Here is a 23,952-nt window from a genome sequence, read left to right on the forward strand (position 1 = left end):
CAAAAGTCGGTGGTCAAAAAACAGGCAAGGGTCGAGATCAGGCATGAACAAGACATGAACGCTGGACATTTACTCGCTGTGAGGCTTTCAATAATCTGGCGAAGAGTACTGGGAGCTGTGGGTATTTATGGGGACCAGAACAGGTGAAACAGATAACTGTGATTACTTGGGCATGATAATATGGGCGTGGCTTGAACTGTGGATGAGTGGAAAATTACTTGGCTGTGGCATGACTGGAAGCAAGAGGCGTGGCAGGAACAGGTGGAGCTGTGACATTAACGTGCTTTAAAATGAAGCTGGAACCATGATGGTGAACCAACTGCTCCAAAAACCTGACAGGCTTAAAGAGTTAGTTTTGAGTCGTGTTCTGTGGAGTTGTTGTTGGTAACAAATGTCTTACCTGCAGCAGATATGACATTATCAGGTTGGGTTATCAGACAGAAGTTCTCCTAGAGAAGATGAGCTAATGCTAGCCTAAGCAGGACTATTGTGATATTTCAGCTGGAATGACTACGTGATGCAAAACTGATCGCAGTGTAAAAGTTTATAAAACAGTGTTTGTATGAGCCGCTTTTAAATTTTTGATATTAAAGTTGTTTTAAGATGGCAGCAATCCACTTTGGTCTTGGTCTCACTAACTTAGCTGTTAGTTCTAAACTTTAAAACTCCAAACTGAGGTCATTCAAAGAGCTATCTACAACAGGTAAGATAATAATTATTAATATAACCTTTCCACAAAATCCCACTTTAAAAGATCTGAACAATCCCTTTAACAACAAAAAAGGCATTTCAGGCAGTTTAGGTCCTGCACAAGTTTCCTGTAGAAGAAAATGGCCTTGTTCGGGGTAAAATCTGTGCTTTGTTCCTTTCCCAACCTTTTACCAGTGCAAGAGCTTAATAATACTAAAGATCTCTTTTAGAAAACTGTTCAACTTCAGCATTTTGCTGCCTTTGCTCAAATCTGTCTGATGCAAGCACTTAAATTAGTTTTGACATTCTTCATCCATTAACTCCTGCTGAAAACAGCTCATGGAAATGCCTCACTGCATAAACAGACAACTTCCCACATTTCAATGAGCAAGTTTGTCTGACAGCTACAGAAGGAACTCCTCCACAACAAACACACGTGTAACGCTAACAGCCTTAAACTCAAACCGGTCGGTGCCTACTTGGCTCTGCTGATTATCCTTTTGTTTCTGGGCCTCCAGGCTTCGTCTGCAGCTCCACTCCTTCAGGGCGTCCTGGACTGGTGGTGTCAGACAGCCGGAGAATCGCTGCCCCTGTTCCAGGTTCTGGATCAGACTCAGGCTAGCGTACACACTGGTCAGGTAGTAGCCACCTGGAGGCAACAAAAAAAGACGTAGGAGGGGGAAAAAAATAACCACTATGTACAATACCACATATAAAACAAACAGGATCTGACAAGCAGTTAAAGTAGTGTTGTATTTTTGAGGAAAAATAGATTATAGAACCAGCTGCCACTACTTTAGAAACACTTACTGTTTTTAAATAATTTTTTTTAGGGTGGAATGATGATTCAGAATATAACTGCAATGACTTTAGAAATAGGTGCACAAGTTTGAATTTATTGTGGATTCCTCTAAACAAGGAAGTTGCATGTTGAATAATCCATCCATCCATCCATCCATCCATCCATCCATCCATCTTCTTTTCCTGCTTCTCCATTCCGGGTCGCGGGGAGCTGGTGTCTGTCTCCAGCAGTCACTGTGCGAGAGGCAGGGGACACCTTGGACAGGTCACAAGTCCATCGCAGGGACACATAGAGACAAACAACCATTCACCATTCACACCAAGGGGTCATTTAAGAGTTACCAATAAACCTAACATGCATGTTTTTGGTCTGTGGGAGGAGACCGGAGTACCCGGAGTAAACCCATGTGAGCACAGGGAGAATATGCAAACTCCACCCAGAAAGGCTGTTGTATAATCATTCTAGCTTAAACAAAGGATTGTTAAATTCAATCATTAAAAAAACCAAATTAATAACCCCACAATAATACATTCATGCTTATGAGCGTATGTAAAATGTATTTATGTATGACTCTATGATCGAAGGCTGTTGTTTTAATTGTACTTTATAAGAACAATTTATTTAACTTATTAACAATGTTTTTACTACAGAAGACCAAGACAGTTTGCCATTAGTTTAACAAACCAAGCGAGAACCAGGTAACCAAGACAGAAATAAACACAACACAGATCAGAACAGCCCGTATTTCAGCAGGTAACACTTAGAGTGTAGGTAGTACCTTCTCCACCGAGCCAGGAGGGTTCTAGCAGCTCCATCATGTACTCCACTTCGATCAGGGTGTGAGGCCTGTTGCATTCCACTATCACATAAGATAAGGATGGAAGGAAGTCATCCCAGCTAACTTCCTGGCCTAAAAAAAAACAAATACAAGAACAAAATAACAGTAAAACATAAGCTTTACTGTTTGCTTTACTGTTGATCATTTGAGTTAGGCCAGTGGTTTCCAATCCTGGTCCTGGAGGGCCACTATCCTGCATGTTTCACTTGTTTCTCTGCTCCAGCACACCTGATTTGAATCAATGGGTGATTAACAGGCTTCTGCAGAACAAGAAGAGGTGATTTAACCACTGAATCAGGTGTGTTGGAGCAGAGAAACAAGTAACACATGCAGGATAGTGGCCCTCAAGGACCAGGATTGGAGACCCCTGAGTTAGGCTATTAATTTGCTGTATTTAATTCATGTGTTTAAAATACCAAAGTTGCATCTAAATTTTCAACAGTAAACGTAGAATGTGAGAATGAAAAATTAAAACCAAGTTTGTCAAAACCAACATGTAACTTGGTTCTAAAGGCTCCATTGTAACCTGTTTAAACAAGCAGCAGTCTCACCGTGTAAGGTCCCCATCGCCTTCTGCACCAGCTTGCACACTTGTAGCAGCAGGAGCACCTTGTCAATCGGTGAATGCGTCCTCTGCATCAGAGTCAGCTTCTGCTTCACCCGCTCCACCCCCCGGCTATCAGGGACCCCCGTCCGCACCCCGAGTCGCTCCATGGTTGCCTCGCCTTTCAGACGGAGCATGTTCTGCGTGAGGCGCTGAGTGGAGCCGTCCTGGCTGTGCAAAGCCATCAGGGCTTTGTCAAGGCGGCTCCTCAGAGGCCTGAGGATGCAGGAGAACATGGCCCGCTCCAGTGCCAGGTCTGCGAAGAGAGAGGGAGTGTTTTACTGTTTTGGGGAACCTGGGACTGAGACACGACTGAACAAAGACATTAAGTAATCAGAAGGAGTAGTGGAAGAGATATGGAACTGCAGGCGGTGAAAGGCAATTTGACTGTAGTGTAATGATCACAATATCAGATCAGTTAAATAATGGAGTTGGCAGTACAGGCATGCTGCTGGCCCCATGTCAGTGAGGTGTGGCACCTCTTCAGGCCCTGGATCTAAGTGGAAATCCTCTATTGAATGGAGCCATGCAGCTGTTGTATCTTCTCCTGTGTTTCTTCGAAGAAAGGCTGGGTGAACTGGCTAACCACAAGAGGACCTCAACATGACACAAGGAGTTTATAGACACATGTGTTGTGTGTGGACAGGTGTTGTCTTGTTGAAAAACTAGCGAGGTGGTGTTTGAGGAGGGGTAAGACATGCAGACACAGGATGTACTGACACAGCATTGTGTGGTCAGGGGCCCCAGTATCACTACCAGAGGTGATCTGAAGTCTAATCCTATGGGTCCCCATGCCACGATGCCAGCAGTAAGGCCAACGTGGGTCGCTACAACATTGGAAGGATTGGTCCTCTTTTCTTGGCTCTGTCATGGTGAGAGGGGTTGAAGACAACCCACCCCTGATGTCTTTGTGCCCCAAAGTGAGGTAGTAACGGAGGTGAAACGGTCAACATGTGAAAAGGTAAGCCAGCTTTGTGACCCAATAATGTGATGAGGTGACGACGTAGGATCTGTACGACCACCGGGTCATAGGATTAAACAACAAACAGTTTTATTATTGAGGGAAGATTAATGATGACATATGCTTACTGCGACCACCCAGCCATGGAATTTCAAAGTCTAAACAACATAGAACAAATTAATTTCAGAGGAGAACTCTTGATTCTTTTTTTTTAAACTAGCAGTATATTGTTAGCAAATGAAATTCATGAACTTCTTGCTTTTTGAGCTGAACATGAAAAACAAGTTTTGAGGATGTTATGACAAAGACATCTGTCACACATTTAATGCCTAGTGCAACACGTAAAAACACTGCTCCACACCTCTTCTGGTTCAGCACTGCTCGCTTCATTTCTGAAAGCTCATGTCTGTGCGGGACGTGGTCGGCTCCATCTGTGATTTATGAACAGCCAGAAGCAGCTTAAAGATGGACTGGTCTGTGTGGCCATTTCTGCGGAACTGTTTTATGAAAAAGCCTTAAATTTATAAATCTGATACTTCTGTAACAGTAATGTAAACTCCGTTCACCAATATATGGAATATATTGGGTTAGATGAGGTACATTCAAGAAGGCTTTTTGTGATATAATCCAGTGGCCTCAACAAGTTGAATTAGTAAGACACATTTCTGATGGAGTGAAGTGTTGTAGACTAGATTGCACAAGGTTGTTTGTTTGCCCACCGCAGGATTTGTCAGCCAGGTGTGCTTTTAAATCTGGGGTTATTACAGTATAATCCGTATGAGTCTTTATCCTCTCTTTTAATACAGCAGGGTGAACAAACTAGACAAGAACTGGCATAAACTCAAATGCTCATTTACCTGGACCTCTCAGTAGAGGGTGATTTACCCAGTAGGTTATTTTCACCCCAGGAACTCATCATTACTTCATTTGTTTTTCAGAAATCATTTATTTACTTCAAGGTGAGTTTTGAAGGCTTTTTTTTTTGTTCACAGAGCTTTTTGGGAGTTTCCCTCTGCTGTGTGTCATCAGATTATTTTAGGCTACTCATATCATGATTCCCACGATCCAACGTCACAATCTGAGAATATTAGCGTGTTGGGTTGTGTTTCAGAATTTTTATTTCTATTTTTGTTTCAAGTCCTGTTCTCTTATTTGTCCCATGGTGTGTTTGATGCACACATGGTCCTTGTTTCTGAAGTTTCACACCTGTCCAGTGTTAATTAGTCCTCAGTGTATGATATATACATTTACACTTAAAGGTTTTTGTTGTTCTCTGCTAATTCCTCATCATTTACTTGACAATCTAGCAGGCCCTTAGAATCAGTTTATGTTATATCTTGTTTAATTTAGTTTATCCTGCTTTTGCAGCTCCCCTAGGCAAACTTCAAACAGGATAAGGACCCTGCACAGTTTATTGGAACATGGCTTGGTTGCGACAACTTGCTTCAGTGTAAAGGCAATCATGACAAGGCTCTTAGTACTCACTATTTTCCACATCTCTGAGATATCCTGATCACAGCTGGAGCAAGTCCTGATTCAAATTCAAACTAAGCTGGTAGGCTTGGGCACCAATCTCCCCCGCGCTCCACCATGGACCCCGATATGCATCCGTTATGATGACAAACCACCACAACTTTGGTACGTAACTTTAGTGCCTTCTCAAAATCCTCCACGACCTACCACATGTAATAAAAACACCGCTGCATTCAAAATATGCACCAGAAGACCTTTCCTCTTATGACAGAAACCATCCACAGCTGCAGCCTGAATGTCCAGGTCTGAAAACCTCATCAAAAAAACTGGTTCAAATCTGCTTGTCTTGATTTCTAAAGTCTACTCCTGTACATTAAATCATAAACTCAAATGCTGCTGTCAAGGTGGGTACACAGCAGCCTGAGCTGGGTATGATAGGTATTGTATACAATACCTATGATAGGTATTGTATACAATACCTATCATACACAAAAACAGGCCGGGGTTTTTAAAACTTAGATGATTGTCGCAAACATTTGGAATTCAGTGAGATTGCAACAAAAACAAAAAATAAAGCCTATTTTCTTGCAATTATGGGTTGCCAACTAGTCTCTAACAGTCACAGCCTGGTGAAACATTATCCTAAGTTATGTTTCCTAATAATTAAGGGTTTTGGTGCTCACTACCAGCTTTCTGGTCCTGTGTTCGGATCTTTCAGCTCATCTTGGTTTGTGCCACACAGTCAAAAAAGAGGTAAATGCCACCCCATGACTGATGAAAGCACATTTCCTAAAATATCACATTGACTTGAAAGATAAATTATATTGTTGCAGCTACAACAAATATATACTTTTTTTCTCTTTGGCCAGGCAAAGCTGCAGTATATAATACACATGTTCATGTGCAGCACCCGTGCACGCGTGCTCTCACACGTAGAAACACTCTCGGTAATTCTCCTGCAGGCAGTGGGCAGTCCTGACTCAATATTTTCCACTCATCATTAATTTCCTCCTCCCCCTCCTTCATGTTTCCCTCCTGTATAATCCCCCACATCCATATCCACCTCACTGAGTCCCCCCTGTGATCAATCATTCCACACTCGCTCCCTCTTGTTTACCAGCGTTGTAAAGTAACACATCACATGTAATGTGATTACAGCCCTGCTGCCCACTGTCAGCTCTTTAAAAAGCAGACTTTTTTTAGCTGTTACTCACAGACCTGTAACTGATTACATTTTCCAAGTAACCTGCCGTTTTCTATGTCTACCTCCCACCCTCCCGTGAATCGTGCAGCTTTTCAAGTGAGCGTGGGACTCTGATATCTTTTTATGATAAACGAGGGGGAGAAAAAAAAATGCAAATGCCTCCCACCGACGCAACAAGAGATAAATCAGAATCGCAGCGCAAGAAAGGAAGGAAAGAAGGAAGGGAGAACGGAAGGTAGCGACTGACCGCTCTCTCTCTCTCGCCCCGAAGCTTCAGTACAGCCAGGCAACCATCGTTCGTCATCACATGTTTATACAAAAAATACACACACACTTGCAAGCACACACTTAGATACACACAAAGCAGTTCAGAAAAAAAGGAAAAAGAGAGAGGAAAGCCTACGCACAGGACTGTGTCAAAAGATCTGACATTTCTTGCAAAGTAAGACCTTGCAATGTTTTTACAATATTGGGACGAATCATACTTTGAATGAGATAGATTGTGAGTGCTGCCACATTAGACGGGGCTGTTTTTTTTTTTAATATCAAAGACAATATGAGCTCCCATCACTCTGTACAAACTACTTTGTGTTGACTGAGCTTTTCATTGGAGACCAGGCGGCCCACTGGTTTTCAGAAAAGGCTGTTTCCATAGCCCTCCGTCCTCTGGCAATGTGTCAGCTGAATCACTGTTTTCTAAGACTACTGTGTTTTCCTCCTAATCGCCTTCTTTAAGCATAATTAAGCATGCAAATGATACATTTAAAAGGTTTATCATGTTGGGCTTAGACTGTAATCTTGCACAGAAACCTTCATTTAATCACATATCATTTAGTGAAACTTTGAATTCCTTTAAAATGTTAAAAAGCAACATTTCTTGCAGGAATCCATATTTCCTGCTGCCTTGCATGCTAAAGTTCTAAAGTTTTAAAAAAGGGTGCTCTATTAGTGCTCAGAGTTTGTGATGGGGACTGTCAACTATTACTACACCCTTCAAGCTAGAAACTTCTGGGAGCCCCCACAACAAGCAAGTAAAACCAGGAAGTAATTTATAAAAAGGTCTTCGGTGCCGTGAGCTGGTTTTAGAGTTGGTTGGCTGGCTGGTGACAGTGGTGAAAGATTACATCCTGTATTTTGGAGTGGAAACTTCCCAGAACCCGAGAAGTTCTCCTGGCTTTATGCTACTGTCTGCAGTGTTGAAACTACCACTGGCATCCGTTACTGGAGACCGCTGAGCCACTGATAGCTTCATGGTACTTTGGGTACTCTGCTTTTTGTTACCACCGCTTACTAAGATGCAAACAAAAGAAGCTTCACTGGAGTGTTTTCCCTGTATGGCTGTGTTGGATCATCCAAGGTAAATCTTGGAGCAGGAACCTCCTCTTTCGTTTGCTGAATGGAGGAACTGTTTGAACTGACAGAGATAATGGTGCCCACTGAGGTAAAGCCCAGAGTGGAGTTCTGAGTTACAGAATGTTCAATGCTGGTTGAATATTCTGAAACTAATTTGAAAATCAAAGTAAACTTTAAATTGCACTTACACAATACACTTCTTCTCACTGTAAATAGCCTAACATTTGAACTGAAATTAATTGTGTTCTGCTGGCTTCACTTGTTTGTTGCTCAATGCTGATTTGCTGCAGTGGTTTTTGAAACTGAACAATGTCTGTGAATGTATATGTGGTGAGCATATTGTAGATAGACCATACCATTTATGCTGATGGTGCTGAGTCTGTGAGTGTATCAGTCCGTTGGGAGTTGAGTAAACTTTTGCACTGACTAGACGTGCTGATCAGGCAGACTGAAACATCCAGCAGCCTCAGCACCATGGAGATGTATTATAACTAAAGACAGGACCAGAAGACAGAAGTTGAGGCCACCATGGATAAGCGCACCCTACTGGTTGGCTGCAGTACCGTTTTTAAGTCCCGCCCCTCCAGGTAAACGTAAGAGACATTTTTCCTGATTAAAAACTAAAGATACACTACAGGTAATTCTTTATTTATTTATGTTATTTTATTCCTTTTGTCGACTCACGTAGCTTTTACATAGCAAAATAACCATTGCCCGCTGAAATGTTTTTAAGTTTTTTAATTTACCATGCATTTAGAGGGTTTTACTGTTATAACAATGCTTTAAGTTTTTATTCATTACAGTTTTAATTGGTTTTATGTATATTTATGAGCCAGACGCCAAAGACAAGTGTACATTTCATGAAATGCTATGGACAATAAAGTTGTTTAATAAACAGAATTGAATATACTTGTTTTATCAACTTGAAAAACGATAAAGAACAGGATCTTTATGGCTAGCCATTAGCCTAGCATGGATGAAGATTTTTGCCTTTTTCTCCATACTCCGTGCTCTATGACTGATGTTACAGCTGATAATGTATTGACTACAGATTATATTTGAGAGAGCATCCCTTTAAAACCTGTGTTTTAAATTAGTACCTGCAAAAAATAAATAAATACAATAAATAAAGTTAAACAAACAAAAAAGTTTAAACAAGTCTAAGGGTTCCAGTTTGTTTACCTTTCTCGTTTTCGGGCACTAGGGTTTCAATGGGAGGCTCCAGCTCTCTGCTGTCCAGCAAGCAGCACTTTGCCTGCGACAAAAAAAGGCGCAGACTCTGCAGAAGATGCACGGACGTCACGCGTGATGACGAAGAAGACGCCGAAGAGGAGGCCAGTGATTTGAGCACCTCTCTCTGCTCCAGGAGGAAGTCCTGAATCATACATCCAAAGACTGAGCGTCTGTCTCGGGACAGTTCCTCCACCAGTCGAGTCAGGCGCTTGTCAGGAGCAAAAAAGCAAACAAAAGCTTCACTCATGCGGTGCATCCCGCCGCGGCCTCGAGAGCGAATGAGCGGCGGTCGCTGGTACACGTCTGGGGCTGGGGCCATGAATTCTTGCTCCGTGTCTGAGTCATTGTCCTCGTCCATGCTGCTGAAGGAGCTGCTGCTGTCCAGCTCAGCCAGAGACGGAGCCGGTCGGCGGTCCAAGGCCAGAACTGTTCCTTCGATTCCCATCTCCTGTTGGAACTTCGGTGGTTCGTCCACAGGCGCAGATGTCTACAACAACATAGATTTTATTTTTGGTGTATATCCTGTAATCTCATTTGAAAAAAGAACTATGTGCTCACATATTTATGTCAGTACAGGCATGGCTCGAAAGCCAGCGAAAGACCCTAAAGGCTTACCTGTGGCACATATGCAGACATCATGTCATCTTCCTCTGCCGAACCAGGCGATACAGCAGGGGTTCTCCTTAATACTCCAGCCCCTGCGTGAACTCTCCTCTGTGGGTTGGCGCTGGCCTTGTGCAGCCCCTCTGATCCTCCGGGTTGGTCCACTGACGGGGAAGGCGAGTAGGATCCAACTCCCTCGAGGGACAGATTCATGGAGGACTCCGAGAGCCGGAGCCGCATACTACGCTTGAAGCGGTTCCGTTTGTTGGAGGCACTGTTGTTTGTGTGTTGTGGCTGCTGTAAAGTGGAAAGAAATAAAATACAAGGTGAACGCATACTGACGGTTATAACCACTTGACATTTAAAACTAGATAAACTGAAGAGAAGTCTTTAAAAGTAATGAGAGAGAGAGTTGTTTATCACTGACCTTGCAAACCTCCAGTTGGAGAAAGAGTGGGTTGATGAAGCAGATTTTGCCTTGTCTGCATTGGGTCATCGGAGAACATCGCTCCGGATTCGCCCCCATTTGAGCCTGACCACCGCTGGTTGATGCATCAAGCCCCAACGGTCCATTTTGGATGTCTACAGTGCTCGGTGAACTCCAGAAGTCTAGGAGAAAATCCAGCAGCCAGAAAGGGGGCTTAGATAGTAGCGTTTTTAATGAAAGGGTTGATAATTATGTAAATGCCCATTAACCAGTCTACAGTAGAAGACTGCAAGAGACAATGCCTTCAGCAAAAGAGGGAGGGTCTTTGTTTTTGGTGATATTTGCAGTTTTACTGAGCAGTCGCCTAATAATTAATTCAAATTCTACAGTAAAACACTCTATTATAAAGGGCACATAACTATTATTACTGTCAGCTCTAAACAATGATGTAAGAACTTCATGATGGTTTGCATCGTTCACAGTTAGATAAATGTCTCAGTACAAGACAGTTCAATTGTTTGGACACATATTATTCAAAGTGATTAGTGAGGTCGGTCTAAACATACTGATGAGACTCTAAAAGGAAACTACAAACTCTATAAGAGGTTAACTTCTCTAAGATCTAAACTGCAACCAAAAAGGGACAGTTCAAGTCTGTTAAAGTGGGTTTCTGTGGAAAGGTTATGAATAATATTATTGTACCTGTTGTAGATAGTTCTTTGAATTACCTCAGTGTAGGGAAAGATGAATTTAATTCTGACCAGACTGACGAGCTAAAAGCTAGTCCAAACGAGACCAAGATGAAAATGGACTGCCACCATCTTAAAACAACTCCAATTTCGAAAAAATGTCATGGCGGTTCATGTTAGTGCCATCTTATAAACACTTCCATCACGGTCAGTTTCACAGTACACAGTTATTTATATAGAATTCTGGGGCAGCAATAGCAGCTAGCTGTAGCACTTCAGGTGCAGCATGGGGGAATTCCTGCAAGAATATCCAAATATTTCTGTCTGAGTACCTGAATAATGTAAAATTGATGGTGTGGTTTATAGAACAGTGTTCTTATGAAGTGTTATGAAATTTTCAAGATTGTTGTTGTTTTAAGACAGCAGTAATCCACTTTGGGCTCGACTCTGCTCGGACTAGCCATTAGCTTGATCATCTTGCCAGTAATAAACTGGATGTTGTGGTCATAATTTAAGAAAGGACTCAAAGACAACATTTATAATGCAGTTTAACATGTTTCAGACAGTTTTGCAATCTGTGTCTCTTTTACTAGGTATAATTATGATATTTATGGTTCTTAGTTATCTCTAAGGCGGCAATTGAACAGAGGAGGCACAACATTGTCTATGCTGTCTTAACAAGCAAGCAAGTTTTCATAACCCTGGTGGACAGTCTGACTTCAAGCAGGTTCCTCTGGAACTCTAAGGCCTTAATTGAACTCAACATTCATAATCATGGTACATCATTTTTAACTTTTGGCCTCTATAAGGTTGTTCAAATGGCTAATTTTAACAGGTAAAATAATACCTGTTTATAATCTTTATAAAGTGACCTAATCAAAAGATATAAAGTATCTAGAATACTTAGCAATATCCAATAGGAAGACATATAATAGGAAGACAAATTTGCTTCTGTAGTTGGATTTAAAATTTGTCAGTGAACAGCAAAGATCCTCGGCAGAACACCTGCTCATTATATTCATTATCTGCTCATTGTGAGATGCATTTCTAAATTTAGTTTGGATGTGAAAATTCATTTTTGTTTGAGTGGTAAATGTGATTAAATGCTGCCTGAAGCAACAACAACAAAAAATACCAACAGTAACATAGTAAATTAAAAGCTGTTTTTACATGCCAGAGGACATTAAAAGGCCACAGTTGCTCATTAAATCTATGTGAATTGTGCATAAAATTTCCAAGACAACTATAGTTTACTTTTGTGTGTTTGGTGTTGAGAGCTAACAACCATTAGCATCAAAGTGGATGGGAGGGAGTTACTGGGTTTACTTTTAACTAACATTTGAAATTTAAAACAATAATCCAACAGTGCAACATTTATGCAAAATAAAGAAAAATAATTAAAGCTCGTCTTTAAGATACTTGATTTGCTTGAAAACCAAAGATGAAAATAAAAGTATGAAATCAACACCAACTGTATGTTCACTGCAAGCCAAAGAACCATAATAACGCAGCGTCTGGTTATCACTTTTAGCCATTACAAAGTCACACCTCGCTCTTTGCTACTGCAATACAGCAGCACATGTTCCTGTGTTAAAATAGAAGCAAACTGGCAGTCCCTACTTCACTCATTAGCTGCCTTTCTCACAATAGAAATGCTAATGTTCTTTAATTCTTTTGTGGAAACAGTGCAATTTAGATGACATGCAAAGTAAAAGAAGTACAAAAAATATGAAATGGGCTATTTTAATTTGGATATTTGTGAAAATGAAATGTGTAACCATCAATAAATGCATTAGCCTAATTGCTGAATTATTTTGGTCAATACACAACTGTCTTCACTATTTTATGAAAATTTATTCAGAATTGAAGTTTAGTGATCCTTAAAGGAATGCATATCGCCCGCTGCCTTTCACGCCAGAACTTCAAACTGAAATCATCTTAGGCTGAGAAACTACAGAGTTAAAGCTAGTTTGGTCAAACCTTGAAAATATTATAATGCATATTTTCCCTCAATATTTAGATCTTGTGCGATCTGATAGAGCTCAAAGTATGTGTTGAGGATGACTCTAAGCTACTACCACACCAAATTCTAGCTTAGTACATGTAAAAGTAAGTTATAGCCATTTTGTGTTTCCTAGGATCAGTGGCAGCCATGTTGAAATAGGTTGACCCCAAACCTTTTTTACTTTTAGATCTACATCCAGTGATTACTGACTGAGAGTTTCATTAAAATATTTCCAGTGGTTCAAGAGATATTTTGCAACAGTTGGCTAAAATACAAAACTTAGCAACTTAGTTTTGATAAAATAATTTAAAAAAAAAAGAAAAGAAAAACAAATTGAAGCATCCCAGGATCTGTTTCTGTCATTGTACTTTATTTTGAAAGGATTATAAAGTGGAACCTAAGGTCACAGGTGAGCTCAGCTTTGCTGTGGGAATACCCACCCTCCACATTGATCCACAGGACTGGTGAAAATGAAAGAATATAAAGATCCTCAGCCAGTAGAATAAGCAGCAGCAAGTCTCCCCACCTGAAGCCTCAGTTTCATTAGTTTATCCCAGCAGTGTGGATGAATGTTTAAAAGAAAACTGACAAATGCAAAGAGTGTTTTTACTTAAAATGCCCATCCCTGTCTGAGGCAAGGTTCCCTACCTGGGATCATCTTTTTTATTTGACTGATTCACTCATGACTTACCTTGTCCCATGTGTGAGATGGTCTCCAGCTGTCTGTGTGTTGTGGCTCTTGCAATGGCCTCTGGCAGCTGAAGAGGAAACGGTAACACGTCCCTGGAAATATTTAAAAAATACACAAACACATAAGTATTTGTTTAACCCCACAATATACAGATGTAAAGTATATGTATATAAACATTTTATGTGCTTTAATGGTCTGATATTACTGTAGATCGTGGTTCCAAACAGACTAATGTTAAAGTGAAGGTTAAGGTTTTTTCTTTTTTCTTGAAGTGCTGTTCTGTGAAGTTGTTATCAGTAACCACTAACTTACCTGCAGTAAAACTCACTCAGACCATTATCAATTAAATATCAGGCAGACATTTCTCTCGGGGGAGATGGGCTAATAAAATAGTGTTGGTTGAACTACAATTATATTTTACACCACATTACTTTTACATCAAATATTCTGTTTTGTAATACAAGTTTCTAATCAACTGCAATTGTGAGAATTTTGATTCAGCCTTAATTAGCACTAGTTAGTGTTTTGCAACTTTTAACTAGTGTTTTGTTTTTTAGCTTCTAGCTAGCATTTTGCTACTTTTAGCTATGAAGAAACATTTTCCTGTTTCAGTTCACATTTTGCTACCTTATGCTTCGAACTAGCCTTTAATTTCTATTAGCTCTTAGCTATCCTTTTGCTACTCATGGTTTTTAGCTATCATTCTACTTCTTTTACAATACAAAATAATGAATTCCTGTTTTCAACCTTTTAGTAAAATAAAATTAGCATTTAAAAATAAATAAGAGCTTAAGAAATAGGTGTGTCAAAATATTGTTTGCCTTTTCTTTCTATTTTATATCTAAGTAACAAGAAACGTGAATCCTCTGCAGTCGTGTACTTTTTAACACTTCTTTAGTTAAGGATTTATACAGATAAGTTTTAAAAGATGTAGAAAAGTCTGTTCTGGTTGTTAAGTTGTATTGGTGGACAGTCAGTGAGTGGAACTGAAATTAGGATTGGAGTTGTTTTAAAATGACAGAAATCCCCTTTAGAACTGGTACAGCTCAGACTAGCTGTCAGCTTGTCTCCTCCTGAGAGAAACTCCTCTCTGATATTCCAAACTGAGTGACTTCTACTGCTGGTAAGATACTGATTAGTGACAAGAACTCTGCAGAACACCACTACAAAAACCTGGTTTCCACAGAGGATTTCACTCATCCCAGACATGAGATCGAAAACTTAATTCCGTGAATTAATAAATTTAAAAAAAAGGAAAACATTTTCCCTAAAAGGCAGCATACTGTTGCACTTTCTGGATCCCTCAGCATAAAAGTACCAAACCAAGTATGTCCTGGACAGGATGGTCTACATACTTTTATCCAAACTGTGTGTGTTTTATTATAGCACATTACCTGCTGATGCAGTAGAAGGCTACCAAGCGACACAAGTCAGGGAAGCTGAGTGCTGAGCTCTCCAGGGCGAATGCTGGTTATAAAACAAACAGAGATTGACTGACAGGAATGGGGACTGTGTGAGACTCGGTAACTGTCAAACATAAAATGGAGGATCCAACCTGCACTAACAGAGCGGGAAAAAAAGTTTCATTAAGACACAGTCAGTTAAATGATTGCCTGCCTTTCATGGCAGCGAATATTAATTAATGGTTTTCTAATCAACCCTGGTGATAGCTTCAGATTAATAATCATTACTGAATTATTTGGGGGTAAAATAGTGTTGTAAGCTCATTATAACTTATTTTCTCTCAAATAACTCCCTCACAACTCTGTTTAAACTGCAGTGGTTCATTTGTTAAACAAGGACAATTCTCTCAAACCCCTAACATGTGGGCTGTTACGTGCACAGGCGTAATGGCACATGGACAAGCTCATTTTATACTTACTGGAGTCCTCCTCGCTGATGAAGCACTCCTTCACAGAGGAGGCACTTCTATCTGCTGCCACCCTCAAACACAGCACCTTCCTCTGGCTGGAGTTGCATTTGCGCACTAAAAATGTCTGGGTGAACGTAAAAAAAACAAGAAAAAAATGGTGTTAAGTGATTTTTCTCTTGCTGTTAAACTATATGTGACATAGATACTGCTAATAATTAATAAGGAGTAACATTGCTGCTTTGTTTATTGCTTCACTGTTCATTTTAACTTTTTTTTAATACAACCCCAATTCTGAAAAAGTTCGGACGTTGTGTAAATTACAAGTTAAAAACAAAATGCAATGATTTTTAAATTTTATAAACCCTCATTTTATTCACAAGGGAACATAGCAAATGTATCAATTATAGAAACTCAAAAATTGTACACCTTTTTTGGACAAAATAAAGTAATTTTGAATTTGATGGCAGCAGCACTGCTCATAAAAGTTGAAACGGGGGCAGCAAAAGGCTGTAAAAGTAAGGGGTACAAACAAGAAACGGCTGGAGGAGCATTTTGTAACTAATTAGGTTAATTAGCAACAGGTGAGTAAGAGGACATTTTAGAGAGACTGAATCTCTTTGAAGTAAAGATAGGCAGAGGTTCACTTGCCTGAGAAAACTTGTCTAAAAATAGTGGAACAATTTCAGAATAATGTTCTTCAACAGAAAATTGGAGAACCTTTGAACATCCCATCATCTACAGTTCATAATATCATCAAAAGATTTCAAGAATGTACAGAAATCTCTGAGCTCAAAGGACGAGGCTGAAAGTCAACACTGGATGTCTGTGATCTTTGGGCCCTCAGGGGCCACTGCAGTAAAAACAGGTGTGATTCTGTTCTGGACATCACTGCATGGACTCAGGAACACTTCCACAGATCATTGTCTGTAAACACAGCTCACCCTGACATCCACTGATGCTGCTTAAAGCTCTATCAGGCAGAGAAGAAGCCAGATGTGAACACCATCCAGAAACTCTGCTGTCTTCTCTGGACCAAAGCTCAGTTAAGATGGACTGAGACAGAGAGGAGAACTGATCTGAGGTCAGATGAATCAAAATTTGAACTTCTTTGGGAAACCACAGACACGTGTCCTTCATAGTAAGGAAGAGAGGGACCATCCAGTCTGTTATTAGAGCACAGTTCAAAAAACTGCTTCTCTGATGGTATGGGGGTGCATTAGTGCCTATTGCATTGGCAGCTTACACATCTGGAAAGACCCCATCAATGCAATTAATATAATAATATATACATGTTTGAAAGCAACATAACCCCCATTCAAATGATGCTTTGCATATTTCAACAAGACAATGCTAAACCACAAACTACATCCATTACAACAGCAGGGCTATGCAGTAAAACTGGCCTGCCTGCAGTCCAGACATCTCACCAATTGAAAACATTTGGTGGATCATGAAATGAAAACTCCAGCAAAGAAGAGCCAGGACTGTTGAACAGCGATCCATCCCACATGAGACAAGAATAGGACAACATCCCTCCAAGAACTCCAGCAGCTGCTCTCGTCAGGTCCTAAATATTTACAGACTGTTGGTAAAAGACGAGGCGATGCTTTATAGCTGTAAACATGGTCCTGTCCCAACTTTTTTGAGATGTCTTGCTGCCAAAAAATTCAAAATTAGCTTATTGTTCCTTATATATCTATCTATATAATATATATATTGTTTATCTTGTCAATTTCACTATTGCTAAGTAGCTAATTTCTGCTAGGGAATGGAGAATGTGTGCATGATACCATTGCAGACATTTCCCAATGGGGTTACACCTACTGAGTGGCACAAAGACCCCTGATCATAAACTGTGTGAGCAGCTTGAAAACACACAACAAAACTACAACTGAGGAAAAGCTGTGGTGCAATCAACTGTAGAAACAGATTCAACAGAAGTTTGAAGAGTTTTATGAACAAACTTCTAAAAAGTGTGAAAAGAAATCCAAATGTGTAACTGAAAGAACTAAAGAACATAAGGATCTAGAAACAGAGATGTGGATTTGCAGTTTTTAGGGTTAAAATTTACAATATTACAATATTTTGGTAAATGATAAATGCATTTAAAAACTCTCATTTACACTCTTAGAACTCGAGGTACAGGAATGCACCTAAAAAGTACTTTGGCTTGTCTCTTTGTACCTAACCCCTTTACTCTGATTTCTAATAATATTTAGTCTGTATTTTTAATAACCTCTACATTTAGCAAAAAAGGAACTCAGAAATAGTAAATTTTAATTCAAAGTCAATTTAGTTCAAAAGGAGAAATAATAATTGACCCAAGCTGGACTAATCTTTGCACAAATCAGAGTTGGCCCAGAAAACTGCATCTGGTTCATCTCTAGTAATGTTTCCCAATAAGCAGAGTCAACGTGAGTCTCTGGGTTTATGCTGGAAGCTGCTCCCAAGGACGATTATTTAGCTGAGAAGGATAACGCGGCTGGCAGGTCCTTACTCCCACAGGCTCTCTGAGCAGGATGTAGAGGGCGGAGTCTTGGTTGAGTGACAGCTGCAGCCACACAGGATGTGTGAGCAGCAGACGATCCAGGACACTGAAGGCCCGATGAGAACTGCTCTGGGTGCTTCCCACTTCCTGCATCTGCAAGACACAAAAAAGCAGAATAAACATAAGACTAACTTCTGCAGGTGTGACTGGTAAGGCACTAACTATTGAGAACTATTTGCAGCATCACTTCGAAGTTGACTGGACTATCAGCCTCCACCTCCAGCAGATGTAGGTCTTTGTAAAGTAAAACTGCAGGTTTAAGACAGGCACAGGACTGTAACATTGAAGTTTTGTGTCAAACCTCAATTGTTTAATTCATTGATCGTTTTACCTGTAATCACACTTTTGAATTAACAACATTAAGGTTTTAGCTTCTCAACCGTTCTGCATCGCTCAGCCGCCAACTTTTACCTTCTGTCTAAAAGTGGCTCTCAGTAACTCATCCTTCACCAAAACTTGTCTCATAGCTGCTAAATATTTAAGGCAGCTTTACAACCTTCTGTTCAATCTACAGTCTGCCAAAGTGTTGTTCTGCGTGCACACCTCTCCTACTGTGTCTGTCACAACCAGAAATGCCATCACGGATTTACAGCAGCGCTCGCTGTCTGGACAAATAAAACGCACCTTTTGTGTGTGCGTGCGCGCACCTAAAATGAAGATAAATCAGTTTGAGCCGTGCGTCCGTTTGATTATTTTTGGCTCTTTAACGTTAGTGTTCGGTCACAGCTTTACTTTCTCTCCGTCTAAGATTGGCTTGCTGCTGGATGTCACAATGTGTGGGCTGCCGACAAACTCTTGCGAGCGTAGCAGCAGATGGTTGCTATGGCAACCTGGGCCTACACATCCTAGCAGGCATTCCCACTCAGTGAAACACCCGTCCTCCGACAAGTTGGAGATGGACGCGCCCGCACGAACACACACACACACACAAGTTTTTACACATTAACATTCACTCACACTCTTTGCCAAGGGGTGACAGGTTTTTCCGATGTGCAGAGGTGTTTTATTTCTAGAAAGCTTTGTTGTATTATGTGAGTTTTTTTAAAAATAATAAATACCATAAATTATGTAATAAAAAAACCCCAGAAGAAATTCCATTGTTAACAGCTTCAGAGCACCAAAGCAAAGCAAAGATCAGATGCTGCAGACGGTTTTCAAGGCATTAGAGGAAGCATCATGAAAATTGTTTTTGTTCAATAACTGATTTGAATTTTTCACATTTTTCATCACTTCTTGTGCCCTTTTACATAACTGTCCTCTTCTCTGTTGGGGGTGGGGGACTGGTTTCCAATCTACACACTTGCAGGACCATTAACGGTCAACCCTGGAGGCTGGAAATCAAGAGCACTGATGTTAGGTAACAATTACAGGTTTCTGCTGACAGGAGTGAGATTAAAGCAAGAGAAAAATAAATCAGGAGCAGCATCCTAATCTAAAGAATCAATGGTGTGAGAAACAGGATCCCCTCGGGAGGAGATCATCAGCTGTAACTCTGCAGAGGTGTTATACTTGGAATGCTCCAAGTGAGGGGAGGGAGCATTTTTTTATTTTTTTGTATTATTTTTGGCAACTTTACTCAGATAATTAGCCTACCATGTATTCTTGCACCACACACCCATTCAAACTGAGTGCAAACAGACATGCGAAGAAGATTGGACAGAGTTAATAGGGCTGATTCTTTCACGGTGCCCTCACGGTCACAAAACACACTTCAGACTTCAAGATATTTTGAAGTAGGGTTCTGCGGAGAGGTTAAAAAACAACTAATATCTAACCAGCTGTAGACAGCTCTTTGAACAACCTCACTTTGGCTTTAAATCTCACGGCTTGTCGAGTTAAAAGACAGTCAGCTATGTGTAAATGGTTCTGGAAGAGAAAAACACAAGCAGCCATGGTTTGTCTACCAGGGGAGTGACACACATCTCTCCTTTAATGGTAATACTCTAATGATCATTAAAATAAAGCACAGATTTAAATTTAGTATCATGATTTACTATCTGATAGTGCTTTTAAACAGAGTGATTGTCAACAGGTTCAATCTCAAGTGTATTGGTGCATACAAATGGTAAATGGCTTGCACTTGTATAGCGCTTTATCTAGTCCAAGGACCCCACAGCGCTTTACAGTCATTCACCCATTCATCCATCTGTTCACACACTGATGGTGGTCACCTGCAGCTGCCCAGGGGCAGGCTGACAGAACTGAGGCTACCATTATATCGGTGCCACCGAACCCTCTGACCACCACCAGTAGGCAAGGCAGGTGAAGAGTCCTGCCTAAGGACACAACGGCTGAGACAGACAGAGCAGGGGCTCAAACCAGAAACCCTCTGGTAACAGGACGGACCCCTACGTCCTTAGCCACTGCCGCCCCATACAAATTAAAATAACCTCAATAAACATTTTATTAAATATCACATTGTTATACCTTTATAATCTATTCGTATAGCAACATGAGATAATATCTTAGCATCAGCAGTAAGAGTAGCAGCATTTATATTTTTAAAATAAAAAAAAAAGGTGGAACGCTATTTCTGGGTCGGGGGTGAGTCTCTTCCACAGGTGGAGGAGTTCAAGTATCTTGAAGTCTTGTTCGAAAGTGATAGTAAGATGGAGCGGGAGGTGGATCAACACATCAGTCTGCAGTAATGAGGGTGTTGCTTCAATTAGTCGTGGTGAAGAAAGAGTTAAGTCAAAAGGCCAAACTCTCGATTTACTGGTCCATCTACGTTCCACCCCTCACCTACGGTCATTAGGTTTGGATCATGATTGAAAGAACAAGAATCCGAATACAAGCAACTAAAATGAGCTTCCTTTGTAGGGTGGCCAGGCTCAGCCTTAAGAGATTAAACGAGGACGCCCATCATTCAGAGGCCTACTCAGAGTAGAGCCACTGCTCCTTCACATCAAAAGGAGTCAGCTGAGGTGGTTCGGTTTCTGATTTAGATGCTTAGTGGACAACATCTCCCTGTGGAGTTTTACTGTGTACAACCCACTGGCAGGAGACCCTGGGTCCGATCCAGAACTCAGGATAAATTCTGTATCCTATTAGGCCTGGAAACACCTTGGGATCCCTCAGGAGGAGCTGCAGAGTTTTCCTCCTGAACCTGTTGCTTCCACGACCTGACCACAAATAAGCGAGTGCAAATGGATGGATGGATACATTTCTAAATTTTTGCCTTTATATAATGAAACCATCATATTTTTACTTAAGGTAGTTAAACTGTCAAAATCTCATACTGACACATACCTAATCAAACAACAAAGTCAGCATGTCACTACATGAATTCTGGCTCAATGTGCTAAGATTTATTTCCTATTAAAAATTTACACCAAATGTATAAATAGGAAGACAATATGGCTCATATAAAATCCCTGGGTTTTCCTGGTAAATCAGATGCTAATTTTTAACTTTAAATTACAGGACAAACACTTATTCAACAAAATCCACTGTGAACCTTTGTATACAGGTGTGTGCGTTATTTTGAGTGAGCTGCCAAATTCACCTCATTGTATTTCTGGAGCCGACCACCATGCAGATCTACAATCTAATAACCCAACCATAAAAAAAAACAAAAACCTACAAAAGGCTTCAAGACGAGCAGAAACAGAAAGAGAGAGAGAGAAACAAAGCAGGGAGCAAGACCTAAGTGTTTCACTAGCCATTTCCAGGTCCACCTTACATAAAATGCACTGCTGCCCACACACACGGAAAGACTTATGTAATTCCCTTAGAGAAACAGAGAGATGCAGTAATGGAGAAAAAAGGAGAGAAAGATAAAACGATGAAAAGAGGAGAGAAAAGGCAGCACTTGAAATTAAAGCTTGATAAGGGAAATCAAATCTTCAGCAGGCCTGCAGCGCTGCAGTTCAAGATGTCAGACTGGAAATGTAATAACCTGAAAGAAACATAAACATTACATCTACCAAAGTGTTTTTCACCGGAGGGCAGCAGCACCGAGATGGACCAGGACCAGAACATCTGATGGACTTCACAAGGCGTAGATGAAGAGACAATTATGGCGTGAGACGCCTTAGGAGGGAAGGAGGGAAGGTGACCAACTGTATTAACAATTTCTCCCACCTTCACTTTTATTAGAAAACTTTTTGAGGCATTTTAACAAGAAAGTGACTTTGTGCCTAAGGCCCCATCTACACTACTGCAGGTAATTTTTTAAACTAATATTGTTTTCTTCATTTTATTTACTATTTTTTCTTCACACACTTCTAACAAAAAAAGCAGAAATACCCATGCCACTCCACCAGGTGGCGAGAAAGTTAAGAAAGACCATTCTTAGCTGAGATATAGATTCTCCATAAACAAATGTAACTCATTTTCCTTTTTTTTTGTTGACACCTTTTAGAGTTTCCTCTCAGCTATTAACCTTTTCAGTGCACAATCAAAGTTTAATGGCGAAGGGATCTTCATAAAACAAGATAAACACAGAAAAAAAATGGCTTCATTGTTTTTTTGGTTTCTAAGGTACAAAGTGAGCATGTGTGAAATAGGTTGCTATGTCAGTGTTTCTGAAAAGCTCCTTATCTCTGTGTCCACATAAATCCACCAAAAACTGAGTTTTTAAAAGTGTCCTGGTTGAAAAGCCTTTTTCTCATCCAAAAGCTCCCTCTGTGAGTGGACGGGAGGTACAAATGCAGCAGAAAATCTCAGCGTACGTTACACGAGAAAGACCCCCAGAAGGTTGCTGATGGGTATTTTCAAAAGGAAGTATCAGATTTTATCGTCCAAACAGTTGATTGACTGATAGAGAAACCTGACTAAACCTTTCAGAGACGAGATGAAAAACCTGTAAAGAAATCTTAGCCTGAAACACTGGGTAGAAGAACTGACCTGCAAGCTGGCTGAGCGAGTGATGATGGGCTGATGCAGTGACTCAAACACTGAACAAAAGAAATATTATTTCCAGATCTGGAAAAAAAAAGGTACACAACAGGTGCTGTGAATATCAGCGTTGGACTCTGCTTTTTGGTTCATTTAGATTTTGGGAGCACGTCAACAATTTTGTGGCCAGCTGTCACTCACCGAACCTTATTATCATGCTGAGATGTGCGCATAATTTGGTTAGACTGGAAAGAAGGCATTCAACTTTCAAGTCAAGGATAAAGGCACATCATCCTCAGAGTAAAAGCAAAAGCACTTGCTGGAGGATATGTTTGTCGTGGTTCATAGTTTTAGTTTTTGAGAATTTTATGTTTTAATTCTTTTCTTCTTCTGTTATATTTTACCATTTTGTTTTACGTAGGTTCTAGACCAGCAGAAGTTTGGTCAACTTCTGCTGGTTGTAATGTGCTAAAGAAACAAAATGACAATGACACTGATGCAGAAGACCACTGCAAAAGTTACTAAGTTCTCCAAACACCACCCATTGCAACTGGCATTAAAAAGACAGTAGCACATGCTTACAAAATTATATTCATATCTGAATTAAACAGGCAAACTGGCCAAACCCTTAACCCTAACACTGGTTGGAGGGTCCAGTTTAAGATGTGACAGTTCCACCTGCAGTCTTGGCCCATCTCCTGCTTCACATTTTGAAATCAAATTTGAGGTAACTTAAATCAAATTTCCTCCCTATCTAGCATCTATTGTTTCTAGCAGATCCAATACAGACCTCATGGGCGCTGCTTTAGTAGCCACTAGCATATCCGTTAACTATTGTCTCCTACTGTTCTCAAAATACCTCCTTGGCAATTCTGTGTTTCAAGTAGTGTCAATTTAAAACCAAAATTGTAATTTGCTTTTGCTAGAAACACCCATCTTTTCTTAAGTTTACGTCACACTTCAGCTGATGATGTTGAATTACGTTGTTATTTAATTTGTAAACAGGTGATATCAAAATTTCTTCTGAGCACGATTAAAGGGATAATGAGTAACACTAGTGGTACTTGTACCACAATTTAAGAATCATGGATGTGCCCTATATAAAATGTACCTGAATGT

General features: G+C 40.4%; 1 protein-coding gene across 2 annotated transcripts in view; it reads right to left on the reverse strand.

The window, feature by feature from the left end:
* The window catches only part of si:ch211-168d1.3 (ras and Rab interactor 2), a 42,666-nt gene that overhangs the window by 8,358 nt on the left and 10,356 nt on the right, over positions 1-23,952 (reverse strand). For both annotated transcript variants that reach the window (XM_037976363.1, XM_017438235.3), the window contains 10 exons: positions 17,944-18,087; positions 15,456-15,570; positions 14,968-15,040; positions 13,574-13,665; positions 10,189-10,370; positions 9,774-10,058; positions 9,108-9,645; positions 2,882-3,190; positions 2,271-2,402; positions 1,170-1,339 (listed from right to left, as the gene is read on the reverse strand). In XM_037976363.1, the coding sequence (XP_037832291.1) occupies positions 1,170-1,339; positions 2,271-2,402; positions 2,882-3,190; positions 9,108-9,645; positions 9,774-10,058; positions 10,189-10,370; positions 13,574-13,665; positions 14,968-15,040; positions 15,456-15,570; positions 17,944-18,087 (2,040 nt within the window). Of the gene's footprint in view, positions 1-1,169; positions 1,340-2,270; positions 2,403-2,881; positions 3,191-9,107; positions 9,646-9,773; positions 10,059-10,188; positions 10,371-13,573; positions 13,666-14,967; positions 15,041-15,455; positions 15,571-17,943; positions 18,088-23,952 lie in introns of those variants that run through there.

This window comes from Kryptolebias marmoratus, linkage group LG7 (assembly GCF_001649575.2).
Source record: "Kryptolebias marmoratus isolate JLee-2015 linkage group LG7, ASM164957v2, whole genome shotgun sequence".
Taxonomy (NCBI): domain Eukaryota; kingdom Metazoa; phylum Chordata; class Actinopteri; order Cyprinodontiformes; family Rivulidae; genus Kryptolebias; species Kryptolebias marmoratus.